General features: G+C 47.0%; 1 protein-coding gene across 1 annotated transcript; it reads right to left on the reverse strand.

The window, feature by feature from the left end:
* Window positions 1–14,839: 14,839 nt before the first annotated feature.
* TMEM92 (transmembrane protein 92) lies at window positions 14,840–19,558 on the reverse strand. The gene is made up of 5 exons (XM_055396716.2): window positions 19,450–19,558; window positions 16,825–16,850; window positions 16,009–16,098; window positions 15,661–15,847; window positions 14,840–15,420 (listed from the first exon to the last, which is right to left on the reverse strand). The coding sequence occupies exons 1-5, from the start codon at window positions 19,507–19,509 to the stop codon at window positions 15,307–15,309; spliced, it is 477 nt and encodes a 158-aa protein (XP_055252691.2). The 5' UTR covers window positions 19,510–19,558; the 3' UTR covers window positions 14,840–15,306.
* Between the last annotated feature and the right edge of the window lie 258 nt (window positions 19,559–19,816).

The raw sequence follows: 19,816 nt of genomic DNA on the forward strand, positions 1-19,816 counted from the left end.
AAGCAGAATGACAATATATGGCCTTGATGTACTCCTTTCCCAATTTTGAACCAGTTCATTTTTTGATGTCTGGTTCTAACTGCTGCTTCTTAACCTGCACACAGGTTTCTCAGGAGGCAGGTAAGTTGGTCTGGTATCTCCAGCTCTTTAAGAATTTTCCACAGTTTGTTGTGATCCACACATTCAAAAGCTTTAGCGTAGTCAGTGAAACAGAAGTAGATGTTTTTCTGGAATTCCCTTACTTTTTCTATGATCCAACAGATGTTGGCAATTTGATCTCTGGTTCTTCTGCCTTTGCTAAATCTAGCTTGTTCATTTTGAAGTTTTTGGTTCACGTACTGTTGAAGCCTAGCTTGAAGGATCTTGAGCATTACCTTGCTAGCATGTTTAATGAGTGCAACTCTACAGCAATTGGAACATTCTTTGGCATTGCATTTCTTTGCGATTGGAATGAAAACTGACATTTTTCAGTCTTGTGGCAATTGCTGAGTTTTCCAAATTTGCTGATTTGATTTATATGTGGAGAACCCCAAATATTCCACCAAAAAAGTGTTAAAATTAATAAATGAATTTGTTGTTGAAAACAGTGAAAGTCATTCAGTCACCAGGCTCCTCTATCCATGGAATTCTCCAGGCAAGCATACTGGAGTGGGTAACCATTCCCTTCTCCAGGAGATCTTTTTGACCCAGGGATCAAACCCAGGTCTCCTGCACTGCAGGTGAATTCCTTACTGTCTGAGCCACCAGGGAAAGGCCCATCAGAGTTTGGAGCAGAGAAAGGTATTGTAGGAGCCAAGCAAGGGGAATGGGACAGCTCAAGCTCAGAAGACCCAAATTCCCTGATGGTTTTAGGGGAAGAGTTTTTCTAGGCAAAATTTAGGAAGAGGTCTGCAGGGTGTGTGACCTTCCTCTGATTGGTTGGTGGTGAGGTAACAGAGTGGTGTTCCAGAAATCTTCCTTCTGTTTCCAGCCAGTCTGGGGTCTATGTGCTTAAAGCTCTAAACTTATCATCCCCACCTGGGTGGGGGCCTCAGATCCTATAGAACAGCTCAGAGATGCGTATAAGATTGTTATGTATATTTCCTGACAGGAAACTGGGACCCTGCCACGTTGTTGCACTATTGCTTCTGTACTCCCTCATTCTTCTAATTAGTAACTGTTTGGATATGCCATTTGGAACTCCAAAGGAACTCAGGGAAGGTCTAGAAGATTGAAATCTTCTTCCCTCAAACAAGAAATGTTGTGTGTTGGGGTCTCCGGGGGCAGACAGAAAGGCTTTTGAACTTGGGAGGGCACCATAGGGTCCTGGTTGGTTTCAAATTCAAAGTAGCAGGATACAAAGTCAGCACACAAAAATAAGCTGCATTTCTGTATACCAACAATGAAAAAACTGAAAAGGAAATCATAAAAATAATCCCATTTACAATAATATCAAAAAGATTAAAATACTTAGGAATTAACCAAAGAAGGGAAAGAGATGTATAATGAAAACTACATAACATTGCTGAGAGAAATTAAAGAAAATAAATGGAAACACATCTACTGAAGATATAATGAAATTAAGATGTCAGTCCTACCCAGAGCAAGCTATAGATTCAATGTAATCCCTTTCAAAATCTCAAAGATTTTTTTTTTTTCAGAATAGAAAAACCCATCCTAAAATTTACATGGAATCTCAAGAGACTCCAAATAACCAAAACAATCTTGAAAAACAAAAGTGAAGCTGGAGGACTCACACTTCCTGGTTTCAAAATTTACTACAAAGCTACAGAAATCAAAGCAATGTGACACTGGCATAAAAACAGATATATGGAATAGAATAGAGAGTCCAGAAATATACCCTCCCATATATGATCAAATGATTTTTGACAAGGGAATTCAGGCCCATCAATGGAGGAAAAGGCAATCTTTTAATAATTAGTGCTGAGAAAACTGGATATTTACATAGCGAAGAGTGAAGTTTGACCCTTACCTAACATCATGTACAAAAATAAACTCAAAATGGATCAAAGACCTAAATGTAAGACCTAAAAATATAAAAAAACCATAGGAAAAAACCTTTACAATGTTAGATATGGTAATGATTTATTGGCTATAACACTAAAGATACAGATAACAAAAGAAAAAAAAGGCACACTGGACTTAACGAAACAAAAATTTTGTGCATCAAAAGACAACAGCAATAGAGTAATAAGGCAACCACTGAAGCGAGAAAAGTATTTTAAAATCATGTATCTGATAAGGGATTAATATTCAGAATATGTATTATGGAACTCCTAAAGGTGAACAACAAAAAGGCAAAAAACTTTCTTTTCAAATGAGCAAAGGATTTAAATACATGTTTCTCCAAGGAAGATGTACAAATAAACAGTAAATGTGTGCAAAGATGCTCAGCGTCACTCATCATTAAGAAAATGGAAATCAAAACTCCCGAGAAGTATTAGCTTACTCCCATTACAACAGCTACTATCAAAAAATCAGAAAATAAGTGTTGGTGAGGATACATGCTTGGTCACTCAGTCGTGTTCAACTCTTTACGACCCTTTGGACTGTAGCCTTCCAGGTTTCTCTGCCCATGGGATTTTCAGGCAAGAATACTGGAGTGGCTTGTCATTTCCTTCTCCAGGTGAGGATATGGAGATATTGAAACTCTAGTACGCTATTGGTAGAAATGTTAAATGGTGCAACTGCTGTGGAAAACAGTACAGCAGTTCCTTAAAAAACTAAAAATAGCATTGCCATATGATTCAGCAATTCCACTTATGGGTATATACCCAAAAGAATTGAAAGTAATGTTTTGAAGAGACCATGTATATACCCATATTCATACCAGCTTTATTCATGATAGCTAAAATGTGGAAGCAATTCATGTGTCTATAAACAGATGAATGGATAAACAAAATGTGGTATGTCCAGATGATGGAACTGCAATACTTTGGCCACCTCATGCGATGAGTTGACTCACTGGAAAAGACTCTGATGCTGGGAAAGGTTGGGGGCGGGAGGAGAAGGGGACGACAGAGAATGAGATGGCTGGATGGCATCACCGACTCTATGGACATGAGTTTGAGTGAACTCCGGGAGTTGGTGATGGACAGGGAGGCCTGGCGTGCTGTGATTCATGGGGTTGCAGAGAGTCAGACACTACTGAGCTACTGAACTGACTGACTGACAGATAATATTACCCACCTTAAAAAGGAAAGAAAATCTGACATATGCTACAACAGGGACGAAACTTGAGGATGTTATGTTAAGTGATATAAGCCAGATCCAAAGGACAAATATTATAGATTCCACTTATATGAGGTACTTACAAGAGTCAAAATCATAGCAACAGAAAGTGGAATAGTGGCTACCAGGGGCTAAGGGGAAGGGAGGGGGAATGGAGAGTTATTATTTAATGAGTTTCATAAGATGAAAGGAGTTCTGAAGATGGGTGGTGGCGATGGTTCCACAAAATCATGAATGAATTTGATACCACTGAACTGTTCACTTAAAAATGGTTAGGATGGTAAACTTCATGTTATGTTTTATTTTATCACAACAAAAAAATTGAAAAAAAATTGGAAAAATACAAAGACAGCAACAAAAGCAACCAACTTCATAAGCAAGCTGGGTAGAATATCAGAGGTGGAAAACGAAGATTTACTTAGAAAATTCCCTGGTGGTCCAGTGGTTAGGACTCTAGGACTTGATGCTTTCACTGCCATGGCCCATGTTTTAATTCAGAAGTCAGTAAACTAAGGTCTATGAGCCAAATCCAGCCAGTTTTTTAAAATACATTTTGAAAGTGAAAGTCGCTCAGTTGTGTCCAACTCTTTGCGATCCCATGGACTATACAGGTCATGGAATGCTCTAGGCCAGAATACTGGAGTGGGTAGCCTTTTCCTTCTCCAGGGCATCTTCCCAACCCAGGGATCAAACCCACCAGGTCTCCCGCATTGCAGGTGGATTCTTTACCAACTGAGCTATCAGGGAAGCCAAAATAAAGTTTATGTCTTGTAAATAAAGTTTATGTCAGCATGTATATTACATATGTGTGTGTGCGCGAGCTAAGTTGCTTCAGTCATGTCCAACTCTTTGTGACCCTATGACCTGTAGCCTATCAGGATCCTCTGTCCATGGGATTCTCCAGGCAAGAGTACTGGAGTAGGTTGCCATGCCCTCTGGGCATGGTGATCTTCCTGACCCAGAGATCAAACCCGTATCTCTTATGTCTCCTGCATTGGCAATCGAGTTCTTTACCACTAGTGCCACCTGGGAAGCCCATGTGTGTGTGTGTGTGTGTATAACATACTTCTGCCCAAAGGAGGTATATCTAGATGAGTAAGACATCCAACTAATGTCTTCTTCCTTTAGTCTCTGTGTCTCTATGTGAGCGAGAGCCACACACTTGGCTTAAAGTCATGGTCTGGTATGAAGGAGGGAGAAGATTTATCCAACTTTGCATTTATCACTGCAATAGAGCATCTACAAATTACCCCCCTTCTACACCCAAATTAGGGCTTCCCAGTGGTGCTAGTGATAAAGAATCTGCCTGTCAATGCAGAAGACACAGGAGATTTGGTTCAATCCCCTGGTCTGGAAGATGCCCTGGAAGAGGACATGAAAACCCACTCCAGTATTCTTGTCTGGGAAATCCTATGGACAGAGGAGCCTGGTGTGCTATAGTCCACGGGGTCACAAAGAGTCAGACATGACTTAGAGGCTGAACGACAACAACAGCACCCAAATTTTTGCTGTTTAAATAAACTGCAAACTGTAAAAAGCAATAAACTGGGTTTGTATTGGGCCCTGGATGCATAAACTGAAGCTGAGTTTGATCAGGTAAACTTTAACAATGTAAAAACCTCTTGAACTTGGAGGCAGGAAACTTGTTTTGTAAAATCTTTTTGTTTTTAAATCATAGATTCATAGGAAACTGCCAAGATAGTACGAAGAGGTCCCGAGTTCCTTTTGCTCAGTTCCTCCAATGATTGCTTTCTTATGTAATGCCCAGTGTTTACTATCTTACATACAGTATCAAAAGCAGGAAACTGACATTGGTGCAATGTGTGTGTATAATTCTATATCATTTCATCACTTGTGTAGATTTGTGCAACCACCACTGCAGTCAAGATACAGAACTTTTCTATCACCACAAAGGTCCTCTCCTGCTACTCCTTTGTAATCACACCCACTCCCTCCCTCACATCACCTGATTCCTGGTCCTCAATAATGTGTTCTTCATCTCTTGAAGAGACTGAGTTCTAAATTCAGCTTCTGACCCTGCCAGTTGTGTGACCTTGGATAGGTCACTTTTCTTTGATCATCACATAAGAATAAGACAAGGTTAGATTACATCAGCAGTTCTCTCAAGATTCCACAGTATTTATGAAAACAAGGTTTTATGGTGAAACAAACTAGGGACAGTCTGCTTGAATGGAAGGTGGCTTCTTTGCTGTCAGTTCTCAGCCCCTTAAAACGCTAAGGTGAATCATGAATCGTATAGAGTGAGATGCGTATGCAGCATTTTTCAAATTTATTTCAACACAGAATGCCACTTTCTTCTTTTAAAAATACCTTCTAGAACTAGTTTTTTTAGGGATTGTACTTTGAGATATGCTGTTTCAGAGGGTCTCTGAAGTGTTTTCCAGGTGAGAATGTCCGGGCTGACTTCTGTCAAAGTGTTAGTCGCTTAGTCATGTCTGACTCTTTTTCTGCGGGATTGGAATGAAATCTGACATTTTCCAGTGGCCATTGCTGAATTTTCCAGATTTGCTGATTTGATATTGTATGTAGAAAACCCCAAAAATTTCACCAAAAAATGTTAAAATTAATAAACAAATTTGTTGTTGAAAACAGTGAAAGTCACTTGTCAGGCTCCTCTGTCCTTGGAATTCTCCTGGAATGGGTAGCCATGCCCTCCTCCAGGGGATCTTCCCAACCCAGGGACTGAACTGGGATCTCCTGCATTGTAGGCAGATTCCTTACCATCTGAGCCACCAGGACTCCCTTTAGGGGGTTGAATTGTGCCCTTGCCAAAGATATCTCCACTGAGAAGCTCAGAATGTGACCTCATGTAGAATAAAGGTCTTTGAGAAGTTATTCAGGTGAGGATTTTGAGATGAGATCATGCTGGATTAGGGTGAACTGTAAATTCCAGTGAAAAGTATCCTGTAAGAGACAGGGAAGAAGAACACAGACCAACACAGAAGGAACAGCCGTGTGAAGATGAGGGTAAAGATTGCAGGTCAGCTGTAAGCTAAGGACTGCCAAGGATTGCCCACAGCCCCCAGGAGCCACAGTGGGGCATGGATTCTTCCTCAGAGCCTCCAGAAGAAACCAACCCTGCTAAAACCTTGATTTCAGACTTTCGGTTTCCAGAACTGTCAGAGAATTAATCTTCATTGTTTGAAGCCATCCAGGTTGTAGGTATTTGTTCTGACAGCCCTAGGAAATGCAGACAAACTTTGTTAAGAATTTTGGGGATACTGAGAACTCCCTTGTGGTCCAGTGCCAATCCTCTTTTCAATGCAGGGAACTTGGGTTCAATCCCTAGTCAGGGAAATAAGATCCCACCTGCCTCAGGGCAACTAAGCCCACGTGCTTTGGAGCCCCTGCACCACAATTAGAAAGGAGCTTGAGTGCCGCAACTAAGACTGTATACAGCCAGAATAATAAAAATAAATCAAATAAATACATATTTAAAAAAAGAATCTCGGGGATATTGAAGCCAAGAGGGGTCTCCTTTAAGTGTCTTGAGCCACCAAGCTCCTTCCCTACTCAGGGCCTTCACACATGCTGGCCCCTCTCCCACGAGCACTCTTTTCCAGGCTCTCTCATGTCAGTCCACCTGTCTTTCTTCCGGCAGCAGCTCAGTGTTGCCTCCTTAGAGGGACCGTGCCTGACCTCCCCATCTAAAGCAGCTGCCACCGCGTCTTCTCTAACACTGCATGTGTGATTTTTCTTCCCAGCACTGAGCCCACTGGGTAACCACAGGTTCACCTGTCGGGTTGTTAGATGAGCATCTGTTTTCCATGAGGGCAGAAATGGTATCTTGTTTGTAGGCCCTTCACCTAGGCCCTGGGGCCATGCCTGACACATAAGCAGTGCTCACTATGTATTTATTGAAAAAAGAAAGAAAGGGAAGAAGGGAGAGAGAGAAATACGAATGCAAACTCCACTGCAACTCCTCATGGAGTGAGACCCTGGGATCACACAGATGGCACTGGGAGGCATTTGCAGGACTGGGGCAGTTCCTCTCCTGGGTGTTTCTCCTGCAAGACCTTTTGGGCATTTCTTCCAAGGTGATTGCCTGTTGCAGGTAAGTCCGCCCCCTTCCCAGGCACTGTTTTAGACTCTGGATGGGACGGTGAACATAGCAGGTCCCTGCCCTGAGGAGCTTCGGCGCAGAGAGGGGAAACAGACTGTAACAGAAGCACATAAATAAGGCAATTTCCAGTTCAGGGCCAAACCATGAAGAAAGTAAAACTGACATGTAAAAGAGAGGTCCTGAGAGGTGGAGGCTACTATCTGAAGGTGGTCAGGGGTACTTCTTTATGGAAGGAACGGTTGAACTGGAACTAGAATGAGGAAAGTTGGTGGCCTTGTGATGTTCTGGAGAGGAAAGTACAGAGGGAGGGGTTCCCAGCAGGAAATCACCACAGACCCTGAGCCAGATCGATTTGGGACAGTTGAGACTCAGAGAAAAGGTCTCCAGCGCTGGAATGCTGTGAGCAAGGAGGAGACCAGAGAAGCCACATCCTGCAGTCCACAGCCAGGGGCTGGAGTCTATTCCATGTACAATTCATGCAATCATCGGAGGCCTTTAGGCAGGGGAGTAACTTATTTATTCTTATTTATGCTTTAGAAAAATCTGGCTACAGTAAACAGGATGAATTTCAGAGGGTGAGTTGGAGATCAGTTAGGATGTCAGTAGGACTGTCTAGGTTAGACTTGGTGGTGACCTTGCCTAGGGCTGCAGTGGAGAAAACGGGCATGGATCTCTTCTGCAGGCAGGATGAGGGGGTAAAGGAAAGAGAGAAATTAGGATAATTCGACCTTCTAAAATGGCAGAGTAGAAGGACGTGCCCTCACCTTCTCCTGCGAGAACACCGAGATTACAACTAGTTGTCGAACAACCATCAAAAGGAGAAGGTTGGATCCCACACACACAAAAAGATACCCTACATCAAAGGGCAAATGAGAAGCCCCAACAAGGCAGCAAGAGGGGTGAAATCACGTTTAGAATCAAACCTCATACCTACCAGAGACACTTGGGGGTGCAAACAAAACCTTGTGCATACCAGGGCCCAGGGAAAGGAGTGGTGACACCTACAAGAGGCTGAGCCAGACCTGCCTTTGAGTGGTTGAGTGTCTCCTGCGGAGGCACAGGTCAGCAGTGGCCTGTCGCAGGGAAAGGGACTCTGGCTGCAGCAGACCTGGGAGGCACCGTGTGCAGTATAAATCCTCTGGGAGGAGGTCGCCAAGAGCCCCACCACAGAGCTGCCAAGCAGATGACCCACAAACTGAAGAACAATTATACCTAAGAAGTTCTGGCACTGTTGCAAAAGTTCTAGGGCCCACAACAGATTTCCCAACCTGGAGATCCAGAAAAGGGACTGAGAACCCCCAGGGAATTCAACTTTGAAGGCCAGTGGGATTTGACCACAAAACTTCCAAAGTACTGGGGGAAAAGACTCTTGGAGGGCACACACAAAATCTTGTGCATACCAAGACCCAGGAGAAAGGAGCAGTGACCCCACAAGAGACTGAGCCAGACTTGCCTGTGAGGGTCATGGACAGAGGCATGGATCAACAGTGGCCTGCTGTGGGATCAGAGGCACTGAATACAACAGTCCTGGGAGTTGTGCCTTGTTGGCATAAGTCCTTTTGAAGGAGGTGGTCATTACTGCCATTACCCCTACCGTAGTTTGGCCTCCGCCAAACTACAGGGAGGGAACACAGCCCCACCCATCAGCAGAATATTTAATTAAAGATTTACTGAGTATGGCCCCGCCCACCAAAGCAAGACCCACTTTTCCCCACAGCCTGTCCCTTCCATCAGGAAGCTTCCACAAGCCTCTTATTCTCATCCATCAGAGGGCAGACAGAGTGAAACTACAATCACAGAAAACTATCCAACCTGATCACTTGGATCACAGCCTTGTCTAACTCAATGAAACTATGAGCCATGCTGTGTAGGGTCACCTAAGACAGACGGGTCATTGTGGAGAGTTCTGACAAAACGTGGTCCACTGGAGAAGGGAATGGCAAACCACTTCAGTATTCTTGCCTTGAGAACCCCATGAACAGTATGAACAGGCAAAAGGATATGACACTGAAAGATGAGCCCCCCAGGTCGGTAGGCACTGAATATGCTACTGCAGAAGAGCAGAAAAATAGCTCCAGAAGGAGTGAAGAGGCTGTGCCAAATGAAAACAACACCCAGTTGTAGATGTGTCTGGTGGTGGAAGTAAAGTCCAATGCTGTAAGAACAATACTGTATAGGAACCTGGAATGTTAGGTCCTTGAATCAAGGTAAATTGGAAGTGGTCAAATGGAGATGGTAAGGACGAGCACTGACATTTTAGATGACCATCATATCTACTACTGTGGGCAACAATCACTTAGAAGAAAAGGAGTAGCCCTGATAGTCAACAAAACAGTCCAAAATGCAGTATTTGGCTGCAATCTCAAAAACGACAGAATGATCTGTTTCCAAGGCAAACCATTCAATATCACGGTAATTCAAGTCTATGCCGCAACCACTAAGGCCAAAGAAGCTGAAGTTGAACAGTTCTATGAAGACCTATAAGACCTTCTAGAACTAATACAAAAGAAAGATATCCTTTTCATCACAGGGGATTGGAATGCAAAAGTAGGAAGTCAAGAGACAACTGGAGTAACAGGCAAGTTTGGCCTTGGAGTAGAAAATGAAGCAGGACAATGGCTGACAGAGTTTTCCCAAGAGAACAAACACCCTCTTACAACAACACAAGAGATGACTCTACACATGAACATCACCAGATGGTCGATACTGAAGTCAGAGTGACTATATCCTTTGCAACCGAAGATGGAGAAGCTCTATACAGTCAGCAAAAACAAGACCAGGAGATGACTGCGGCTCAAATCATTAACTCCTTATTGCAAAATTGAGACTTAAATTGAAGAAAGTAGGGAAAACCTCTAGGCCACTGACGTATGACCTAAATCAAATACTTTACAATTATGCAGTGGAAGTGACAAATAGACTCAAGGGATTAGATTTGATGGAGTGCCTGAAGAACTATGGACAGAGGTTCGTAACATTGTACAGGAGGCAGTGATCAAAACCATCCCCAAGAAAAAGAAATGCAAAAAGGCAAAATGGCTGTCTGAGGAGGCCTTACAAATAGCCTAAAAAAGAAGAGAAGCTAAAGGCAAAGGAGAAAAGGAAAGATAAATCCATCTGAATGCAGAAACCAGAGAATAGCAAGGAGAGATAAGAAAGTCTTCCTCAGTGATCAATGCAAAGAAATAGAGGAAAACAATAGAATGGGACAGACTAGCAATCTCTTTAAGAAAATTAGAGATACCAAGGGAATACTTCATGCAAAGATGGGCACAATAAAGGACAGAGATGATATGGACCTAACAGAAGCAGAAGAGATTAAGAGAGGTGGCAAGAATACACAGAAGAACTATACAAAAAAGATCTTGAAGACTGGATAACCACAATGATGTGGTCACTCACATGGAGCCAAACATCTAAAGTGCGAAGTCAAGTGGGCCTTAGGAAGCATCACTATGAACAAAACTAGTGGAGGTGATGGGGTTCCAGCTGAGCTATTTCAAATCCTAAAAGATTGTGTGTAAGATGCTGTGTAAGTGCTGCACTCAATATGCCAGGAAATTTGGAAAACTCAGCAGTGGCCACAGGACTGGAACAGGTCAGTTGCATTCCAATTCCAAAGAAAGGCAATGCCAAAGAATGTTCCAACTACCACACAGTTGCACTTAACCCACTCCAGTATTCTTGCCTGGAGAATCCCGTGGAGAGAGGAGCCTAGTAGGCTACAGTCCACGGGGTCGCAAAGAGTGAGACACGACTTAACGACTTCATTTTCACTTCACCTGCTAGCAACGTAATTCTCAAAATTCTAACCTAGGCTTCAACAATATGTGAAGCAAGAACTTCAGATATTCAAACTTGATTTAGAAAAGGCAGAAGAACCAGAGATCAAATTGCCAACATCCATTGGATCATAGGAAAAGCAAGAGAATTACAGAAAAACATCTACTTTTGCTTCATTGACAACACAACTTTTGACTGTGTGGATCCCAACAAACTGTGGAAAATTCTTAAAGAGATGGGAATACCAGACCACTTTACTTGCCTTCTGAGAAACATGTATGCAAGTCAAGAAGCAACAGTTAGAACCAGACATGGAACAACAGACTGGTTCAAATTGGAAAAGGAATGCATCAAGGCTGTATATTGTCACTCTGCTTATTTAACTTATATGCAGAGTCATGCAAAATGCCAGGATGGATGAAACACAAGCTGAAATCAAGATTGTGGGGGGAAATATCAATAACTTCAGATATTCAGATGACAGTACCCTTAAGGCAGAAAGTAAAGAGGCACTAAAGAGCCTCTGGATGAAGGTGAAAGAAGAGAGTGAAAACGCTGGCTTAAAACTCAAAAAACTAGGATCATGGCATCCGGTCCCATCACTTCATGGCAAATAGATGGGGAAAAATGGAAACAGTGATAGACTTATTTTCTTGGGCTCCAAAACCACTGGAGGTGGTAACTGCAGCCATGAAATTAAAACACTTGCTCCTTGGAAGAAAAGTTATGACCAACCTAGACAGCATGTTAAAGAGCAGAGATATTACTTTGCTGACTAAAGTCCATATGGTTAAAGCTATGGTTTTTCCAGCAATCATGTATGGATGTGAGAGTTGGACCATAGAGAAGGCTGAGCATTGAAGAATTGATGTTTTTGAACTGTGGTGTTGGAGAAGATAAACACCCGATGCTGGGAAAGATTGAGGGCAGGATGAGAAGGGGACAACAGAGGACGAGATGGATGGATGGCGTCACCGACTCAATAGACATGAGTTTGAGCAAGCTTCAGGAGATGGTGAAGGGCAGGGAAGCCTGGTATGCTGCAGTGTATGGGGTCGCAAAGAGTCAGACACCACTGAGTGACTGAGTCCTCTAATGAGTCAGCTCTTTGCATCAGGTAGCCAAAGTATTGGAGCTTTAGCTTCAGACTCAGTCCTTCCAGTGAATATTCAGAGTTGATTTCCTTTAGGATTGACTGGTTTGATCTCCTTGCACTCCAAGGCACTTTCAAGAGTCTTCTCCAGCAGCTAAGTTCAAAAGATCAATTCTTCTGTACTCAGACTTCCCTAGTAGAGTGGAGATGTTAGGTAGTTAAATATATACATCTAGATCTCAGAGGAGATATCTCAGTTAGAGATAAAGATTTGTAATTCATCAGACAACAGATGAAGACTATGAAGCCACAGCAATGGCTGAGACCCATAACAAGAGTGAGTAAAGGTGAAGACAAGAGGCCCAAAGACAGAACCTTGAGCCAACTGCCATTCAGAGCTGGTGGAGGAGAAGGAAAGTTGAAGGAGCCTGAAAAGGAGCAGAGGTGAACACGATGCAAACCAAGGAAGGTGGCATCAGAGAAACCCAGAGAAAAAGCTTCTTCAAGGAGGAGGTGGCCAAACGTGTCAAACGCCCAGAGGCTGAGTAACTGAGGCTCAGGAATTGACCTTGGACTCGGGCTTGTAGGTGATATGGACAAGAGCCATTTCATGTAATGATGGGGACAAAGGGCTGGTTGAAGCAAGAGAAACTGAGAACAAGAGGGATGAGAGGATCGAGGGAGGGTTTCTCGAAGAAGGGTCATAGGACACAGTGATGCACCGGTGATCATGATAAAGGTCCAATAATGAGAGAGAAACAGCTGACACAGGAGTAACCACGGGAGCAACGTCCCGAGAAGCTCCGAGGAGGGTGGAATCAGCTGGAGGTGTGGAATGCAGTTTCCGCTGTAATCAAAGGCGGTGGTGGGAGCAGGGACAGAATCGGGTGGTTCTTGTGATTGCATCCATTATTTTCCTCTGAAGTCTGTGGTGCCATCACCACCTGAAATTGAGGTTGCAAGGGTGGGAGATTAGAGTAGAATTAGTCATCTCAGGAGGAAGTAAAGCTTCTATGGTGTTGAGGTTTGTAGTTTTGATTTTGAAGTGAGTCCAATCACACAGGTATACTGGTTCTTGAGCACAAGCTGGATCCAGTCAGGATTTGGGATTTTTCCAGGTGAGTACAATGGGTACAGAAAAGGACAAAGGAGGGACTCCAAGCTGGCTAATGGCATGAGGATGTAGCTGATGGCGCTGCAAGGGGCTAAGGCTGATGGCTCAGAGGTCTCAGGGGGCTCAGAGATTCGCTGCTGTGGGGTAATACAGTACCTGAGCTGGAGGAATAGGAGGATCAGGAGGTGGGAGGGTTGAAGTTACCAGGGATGACAAGAATCCTCCCTCAGCCTAGCACTCAGAACTCTAGCTTCTGACATTTTAGCTTCAGCATCCAGCATCACCAAGTCTCAGCCTCTGTTTGCACAATAAAGAGATGTATCCCTTCCGGTCCTGGTAGGAGGTTGCTCTCTGACTCCCAGGTTGGGAGGGGCTGAGAAGCTAAGAGATTTCAAAACGTGAAAGTCGCTCAGTTGTGTCTGACTCTTTGCGATCCCACGGACTGTATAGTCCATGGAATTCTCCAGGCCAGAATAGTGGAGTGGGTAGTCTTTCTCTTACTCCACAGGATCTTCCTAACCCAGGGATCGAACCCAGGTCTCCTGCATTGCAGGTGGATTCTTTACCAGCTGAGCCACAAGGGAAGCCAAGAGTCTTCAGAGGCTCTCCTTGATTCCAACCACACCTTTCTTCCCAACCACACCTTGGCCACAGCTTCAAATGCACACACCTGATCTTGTCATCCCTGGTAACTTCAACCCTCCCACCTCCTGATCCTTCAGGAGGAATCCCTACCAGCACACCAGGGCCAGTTCTACCTCCAACCCTCCCAGGAACACTGGCCAGCACTGCTTCTGTGCCCTCTGTCGGGGAGCAGTGCCAAGGCAGGGTCCTGGTGGAGGAGCTCAGGCCTGCCTGAGCCCCCCGAGATGCTGGCACAGGGGTGTCTCTCACACTGTGCCAGCTCCCACAGGGATAATGACGCCCTGTGAAGATTGTCTCCCAGGCTGCAGTGGTGACTGCCTTTCCTCTGAGGGGTTAAGCCTGCAGATGAGGCTGAGGTGGTGGTGTCCGGAACCCTGTGGGACTGGAGGAGAAGGGCAGATCTCTCTCCAGGGGCAGATCTACCCCTCCAGAGATTCCAGGGTAGAGCAGATCAAGGTCTCCAAGACCCTGCCCCACAGATGGCCAGCCTCCCCTACTCACCTCTGCTTTGCCCCATCCCCACCCCCATGACAGAGTCAGAACTGAGTTCTAAGTGTCCCAAGGGAAAGCAGCAGGAGGACAGGACGAGGAAGCACACGGTGGTCACTCCCCATCTCTAGTCCCCGTCCGGACTCTTTGGCACCCAAAGACCTCAAGGAACCAGAGGTCAAAGCATCTGCCAAGATCCTCTCCTGCAGGGTGACCTACTGATGTGCTGTTCTTCCAGGCTCATCAATGGTGGGATTTTTCAGGCACAGTGACCTCCACCCGCTCCCCTCCCCCTCCATACACACATACACACACACACACACACACCTATGTACCCCAGCAGTGCCTGAGCTCACCTCCCCACAATCAGAGGCAGACTCCCAGCAACAATCAACTGAAATTTACTGAGAACACGTGTTGGGGGTGGGGAGAGGACAATGGGGTCTTCTCTATTCAGGTAGAATGGGAGAGAGCCGAAGCAGCCCCATCTCGCAGGGTGCATTGGTGCCCTCCCAAGCATCTCAGAGCTGGCCGTCCAGGCCACATTCGCACCCCAGGGTGCAGCCTCCTCCACTGCTCAGAGTAGCCCATTCCACTGCTGGGCACCTCCAACTGTTCACATTTTCCTCCTGGCAGCCTCTAACTTACAATGCAAGGTGAGGGGTGGACATGTCACTCCAGACCAGCCCTTGAGACAAGAGAAGCAACTGGCATGGAACAAGGGTAGAAAAGCAATAAGTTAAAGCCAAGAACTGCCAGAGGTGTGGCAGGAGGGGCGAGGGTGCTCCAGGGCTTCTGAGAGTCTCTGGCTTGACCTAGGAGGCACTGGGGAGGTGGCTGATGACAGAGTTCCAGGCAGGAGGTGGATCAGAAGGTGGAGTTGTCGATGCCTCTGCGTACCCCGGCATATTCTTCAGGCCTGAAGCTGTAGGGAGGGGGCGGCTCCAAGGGAGGCAGACCCAGGACGGGCTTCAGAATAATCTGCAGGGAAAGGAGGGGACACAGTGACTTCTTAGGGTGGGCCACTGGTCATTGCCACCTGTGTGCTGGTGGAGGCATATTTACCAGGGAGAAGAGTGACCCCACGCTGGTGGCAGAGCCCTCCCCAGGGCCCAGAGACATGGTGTAAGGCCACTCTTCACTGCCCCAGTTGCTCTAAAAATCAGAAAAGGGAGGTACAGACAGCTGAGGGACAGATCAGGGGTTGGGATGGATACCCACCTCACTGTAGGGGGGTGGGGGCTCAGAAATGGGTGCTGTGACCCTCTCTACAGGAGCAATGGGGGGATGTTCCGGGGGGGCTGTTGGGGCCTCCTGCTCTGACTTTCTGCAGTTGAGATACAAGTGCTTAGCCAGGCCGCAGATGCACAAGAGGGGTATGATGATCAGGAAGATGATGACAAAAATCCTGGGGTAAGGAACCACCAACATCAGGCCGAGTCTCCAGTCACCACACCGCCCTCCCTCCCTTGACCTACCCCCACCCTTCACAGTAGGAAGTCCAGTCCAGTCCTGTGTTGGCCAGACCCATCGGAGGATTGTGCCCAGAGGAACTGGCCCAGGGCTCACCTTAAGGGGCCGGAGAAGAACTCATACTGCTCCGGCTGGTACTCTTGGCAACAGCTGCTCCCACAGCATTTGAATCCCTTAGGGCAGGTGCTGGGAGTGGGGTGGGATAGAGGCTCTTAGTACCAAGGCGGGGGCGGGGGAGGAGGGCAGAAGGATCCTAGCTTCCCTAAAACCCACCATATGCTCAGGGCACAAGCCACACCTTTGGCAGAGCAGGGTTACAGGCCCCTCTGAGCTTAGTGGGAGGAACCTGGGACTGGGATAGGGACCTGGGTTTCAGGTTCAGCTCACTACTTTCCTTGTGCACTCCTGCCAAGATACATTCCTTCCTGCGCCTCACTTTCCTCATCTATAAAATGGGTGTAATGAATGTCCTGATGACCTTACTGGACAGGTGTGGGATTGAGTGTTGTAGTGGTTACAGCATCACTCTAAAGAAATGCAGGGGAGAGGGGCAGTGGGGAGGGTCCAGGAGTGAACTCTAAGAGTGAATGGCGAGATGGTGGGGCCCACAGTACAGGAGGCAAGAGGGACTCAGTGTTCCTGGAACATCCAGGGCTGACTTGGTAGAAACACTTAGATGCCCAGAGATCACTCCCCTCAGCCCCTCTTCATTATTGGGGAGTGACCCCCAAGTGTGAAACTGCCCATGGGTTGGTTGGTGGAAGAGGGTAGAAGAGTGGACTCCCCCTCTCTGGGTCGGGGGGATGGTTTCTGGCTAGAAGGGGAGTGGGTGAGGATGATGAAGGCAGGCAGGGCAGGATTTGGGGTGTCTCCTCCCCACAATGGAAGTTACAGCCCAAACCCCAGACTTACAAGAAGAGACCACACGTGGCTGCAGCCTGTGGAAGAGAAGAGGCAAAGGTTTGGGTCATAAACAGGGGGCCAGGGTTTCCACCCAGGTGCTCTACCCGGGTACCTCACAGCCCCAGAGGATCAGCATTCTCCCCCAAGCCTGCTTTCCACCCCACTCCACATCTTCCCTGGGTCAGTAGTTGCAGCCCGAGCTGCCACCTGGTGGCCCTCGCTCTCCTTCCTCGTCTCGTCACACCTCCTACCACATTTGCTCACCCCTAGGTCTGTAAGCTCACACCCCTACCCCACCCTTCCAACCCACCCCCATCACAGCCCCCCACCGAAGTCACTCCCAACACCTTGGCAAGTTCCTATCCCACAAATCCGATCACCAGAAACCCTGCAGGAAGCTTCCCTCGGTGGCTTCCTGGGTCCCAGATGCCATGACCAACCCACCACCCACTGGGAGTTCCCCGGCTACAGGGGCAGACCCTTGTCCCTGAGCCATCAGGGCCCACTGAACTCCCAGTCATCCTTCAGACCCAGTCTGGGCCTTCCTGGCTCTGAGAAGTGCTGGGCCCTCCTCTCCAGAAACAGCTCCCCCCCTCCCTCCCTCTTCTGCACTAGTTCTGTGCCACGTGGAGGCTATCATTATAGAATTTCACCCGATTAACATAAAAATATGTGTATAAGCCCTGCTTGGAGCCTCTCTCCCCAGGAATCTGAGAGGCTGGCTCCAGCACCTTCTCTGACCATCTTACTTAAAATTACATCTACTCTCACAAAGCACTTCCTTTCCCCTAATGGAGCTTACTTTCTCTGCAGAACTCCTGTCAACATCTAACATACAACGTATTTTACTTTATCTTGCTAGTTGTTTGTCTCCTTAGTAGAAAACTCCACCAGGGAAGGGATTTTTGTCTGTTGAAAACCAACCACGATTTTGGCAGAATGAATGAAAGAACATTCATTGACAACCTGGTTTCATTTCATCCTGGTTGCTCCCAGGCAGTGGGGGGAGGAAGAAAAGCAGGCAGAGGAACACAGCTAAAGCGAGGTTATCTGTCACCCCATCCCAGCCTCGAAGGGGATAAAAAACCACAGCTCAAGAATAAGAAGCCAACTTTTTTTATGAGACCACCATATCTCTTTCTTTGGGGGTCGGGGGAGGGTCACGCAGCATATAGGGATCTTAGTTCCCTGACCTGTGCCCCCTGCAGTGGAAGTGGGAAGTCTTAACTACTGGACCACCAGGGAAGTCCCAAGACCACGATATCTTTATATTTTGAAATAACAGTTCAGTTGCTAATGACAACAGTAAAGCTTAGAATACCAATGACAGCCAGTAACAGATGGGTTGATACCCCTTTCCTGTGCTCAGTCCCGGGTGCACACCCTCTTCTCTCAAGCCTTGGCCAGAAGGGTCAGAAGCAGGAATGAACCCCTGCAGGTTGGCCCAGAGAGGGTGAGGATAGCCCAAGGGGTCCAGGCACTCAGCATACCCACTTCCCCTCATCCCAGCCCCTGTGCCTCCCCCTCTCCTGGCCCCCAACTGAGAAAAAGACAGCAGATTTAACAAATTAATCTTGAGCTCCTGTTTGGAGGAGTAGGGGATCCTCTCCCAGATTCTCTCCAATTCACCCACTTCTTAAACAGGGGGTGATCTTGACTGAGGTGGTATCCAACATGGGGGCGATTCTGGGCAACTTCAACTTGACTTACATGTGAACCGAGGGCATTAATAACCTGCCCCATGGAGTTGTTGGGAGAAATCAACAAAAGGATGCACAGCCTAGTGCTGGCGCAAACCCACTGCAGGTGATGGAGAAGGAGTAGCAGGGCTTTTGGGGTGAAGTCGCTCCGCACAGTTAGTGAATGTTGTGAGGAGCTGGCCTGGCCCTTCCCTCAGGCTCTCATAGAGGTTAAAAATCCATATTCTAGAGCCATGTCAGTTTCCAGGATAATCTCCCATCCCAGAACCAGATAGACTGCCCTTCCCCCAGGCTGGGGGGAGAGAGGAATGTGGGGGTGCTGACACTTCGCCTTACCCTTGAAAATCACAGAAATCGAGATCATCCCAGCCTTGGGTCAGGCAGCCAGATCAATCAAATCCTATCACCGCTAGAATCCTACCCCTACTCCAAAAAGGGAAGAGGGAGCCTCCTTTTCTCTAGGGCACAAGCACAGATATGCAGTCCCAGAGAGGGCCAGGACTTCCCCCAAGGTCACCCAGCACTGGCAAGAACGGAGCTGGGGAGACAAGCTGGCGAGACGTCCAGATCTCAGTCCAGACCGCAGGTCCCGGCTTTCTGACGCTGCGGGAAGGAGCGAGAAGGGCGAGTCAAGGCTAATTGGGGTCAAAGACCCCACTCTCCGAGAGGCGCTAGATGTCAGACATTGGTGTGCGGGAATAGGTCCTACGACACAGTACCCCACTAGGTGAAGGAACCCAGACCTTCTCAGGACCTCCCTCCGCGTCCTCTACCTAGTACCTCCCCAGCGAAAAAGAGAGAGGAGTTGCTAACTGCCTGGGGTCACGAGGAGATCCTGACAATGGAAGGTGGCGATCGAAAGTCAGAAGCAAGTCCCTGACCCACAAGAATAGGAGCCTGAAAATTCCACAGTTTTACCTTCCCAAACGCTCACCTGTTGGAGGCCGGCCAGCAGGCCTAGCAGCAAGAGGCTGGCGACCCAGGTGTCAGACATTCTTGCTCGGGGGCCACCGAGCTTCCGTGTGTAGGGGAAGGAGGAGAGAGGCGGGGCCGCGACCTTTCCCACGACTCGCCACCTATAGGGCCCCACCTCGGGATGGGGGCGGAGCTGATGCACCCGGGAAGGGCCCAACCGGGAAAAGGAGGCGGAGAGGGAGGGGGAGGGGGAAGAAGTCTGGATTGGGAAATGGGAGTTAGAAAAGATTATCTGATTTTAAATATATATATATATATTGTGTCAGTTCAAGATTGCTGAGCTACCCTTTCCCAACCCCTAACTGCTTCACCCTCTAAGAGGGCCC

This window comes from Moschus berezovskii, chromosome 20, assembly GCF_049115385.1.
Source record: "Moschus berezovskii isolate FMDL1 chromosome 20, NW_MosBer_1.0, whole genome shotgun sequence".
In the NCBI taxonomy this organism is placed as follows: domain Eukaryota; kingdom Metazoa; phylum Chordata; class Mammalia; order Artiodactyla; family Moschidae; genus Moschus; species Moschus berezovskii.

Bases quoted from the DNA above. Each gene is read 5' to 3' on its own strand.
- TMEM92 (XM_055396716.2), bottom strand. From the start codon at position 19,509: ATGTCTGACACCTGGGTCGCCAGCCTCTTGCTGCTAGGCCTGCTGGCC. The intron at 16,851-19,449 runs GTGAGCGTTTGG...TCTCTTCCACAG, and splicing joins TGCTGGCCGGCCTCCAACAG to GCTGCAGCCACGTGTGGTCT. The intron at 16,099-16,824 runs GTAAGTCTGGGG...CCCCACTCCCAG, and splicing joins GCCACGTGTGGTCTCTTCTT to CACCTGCCCTAAGGGATTCA.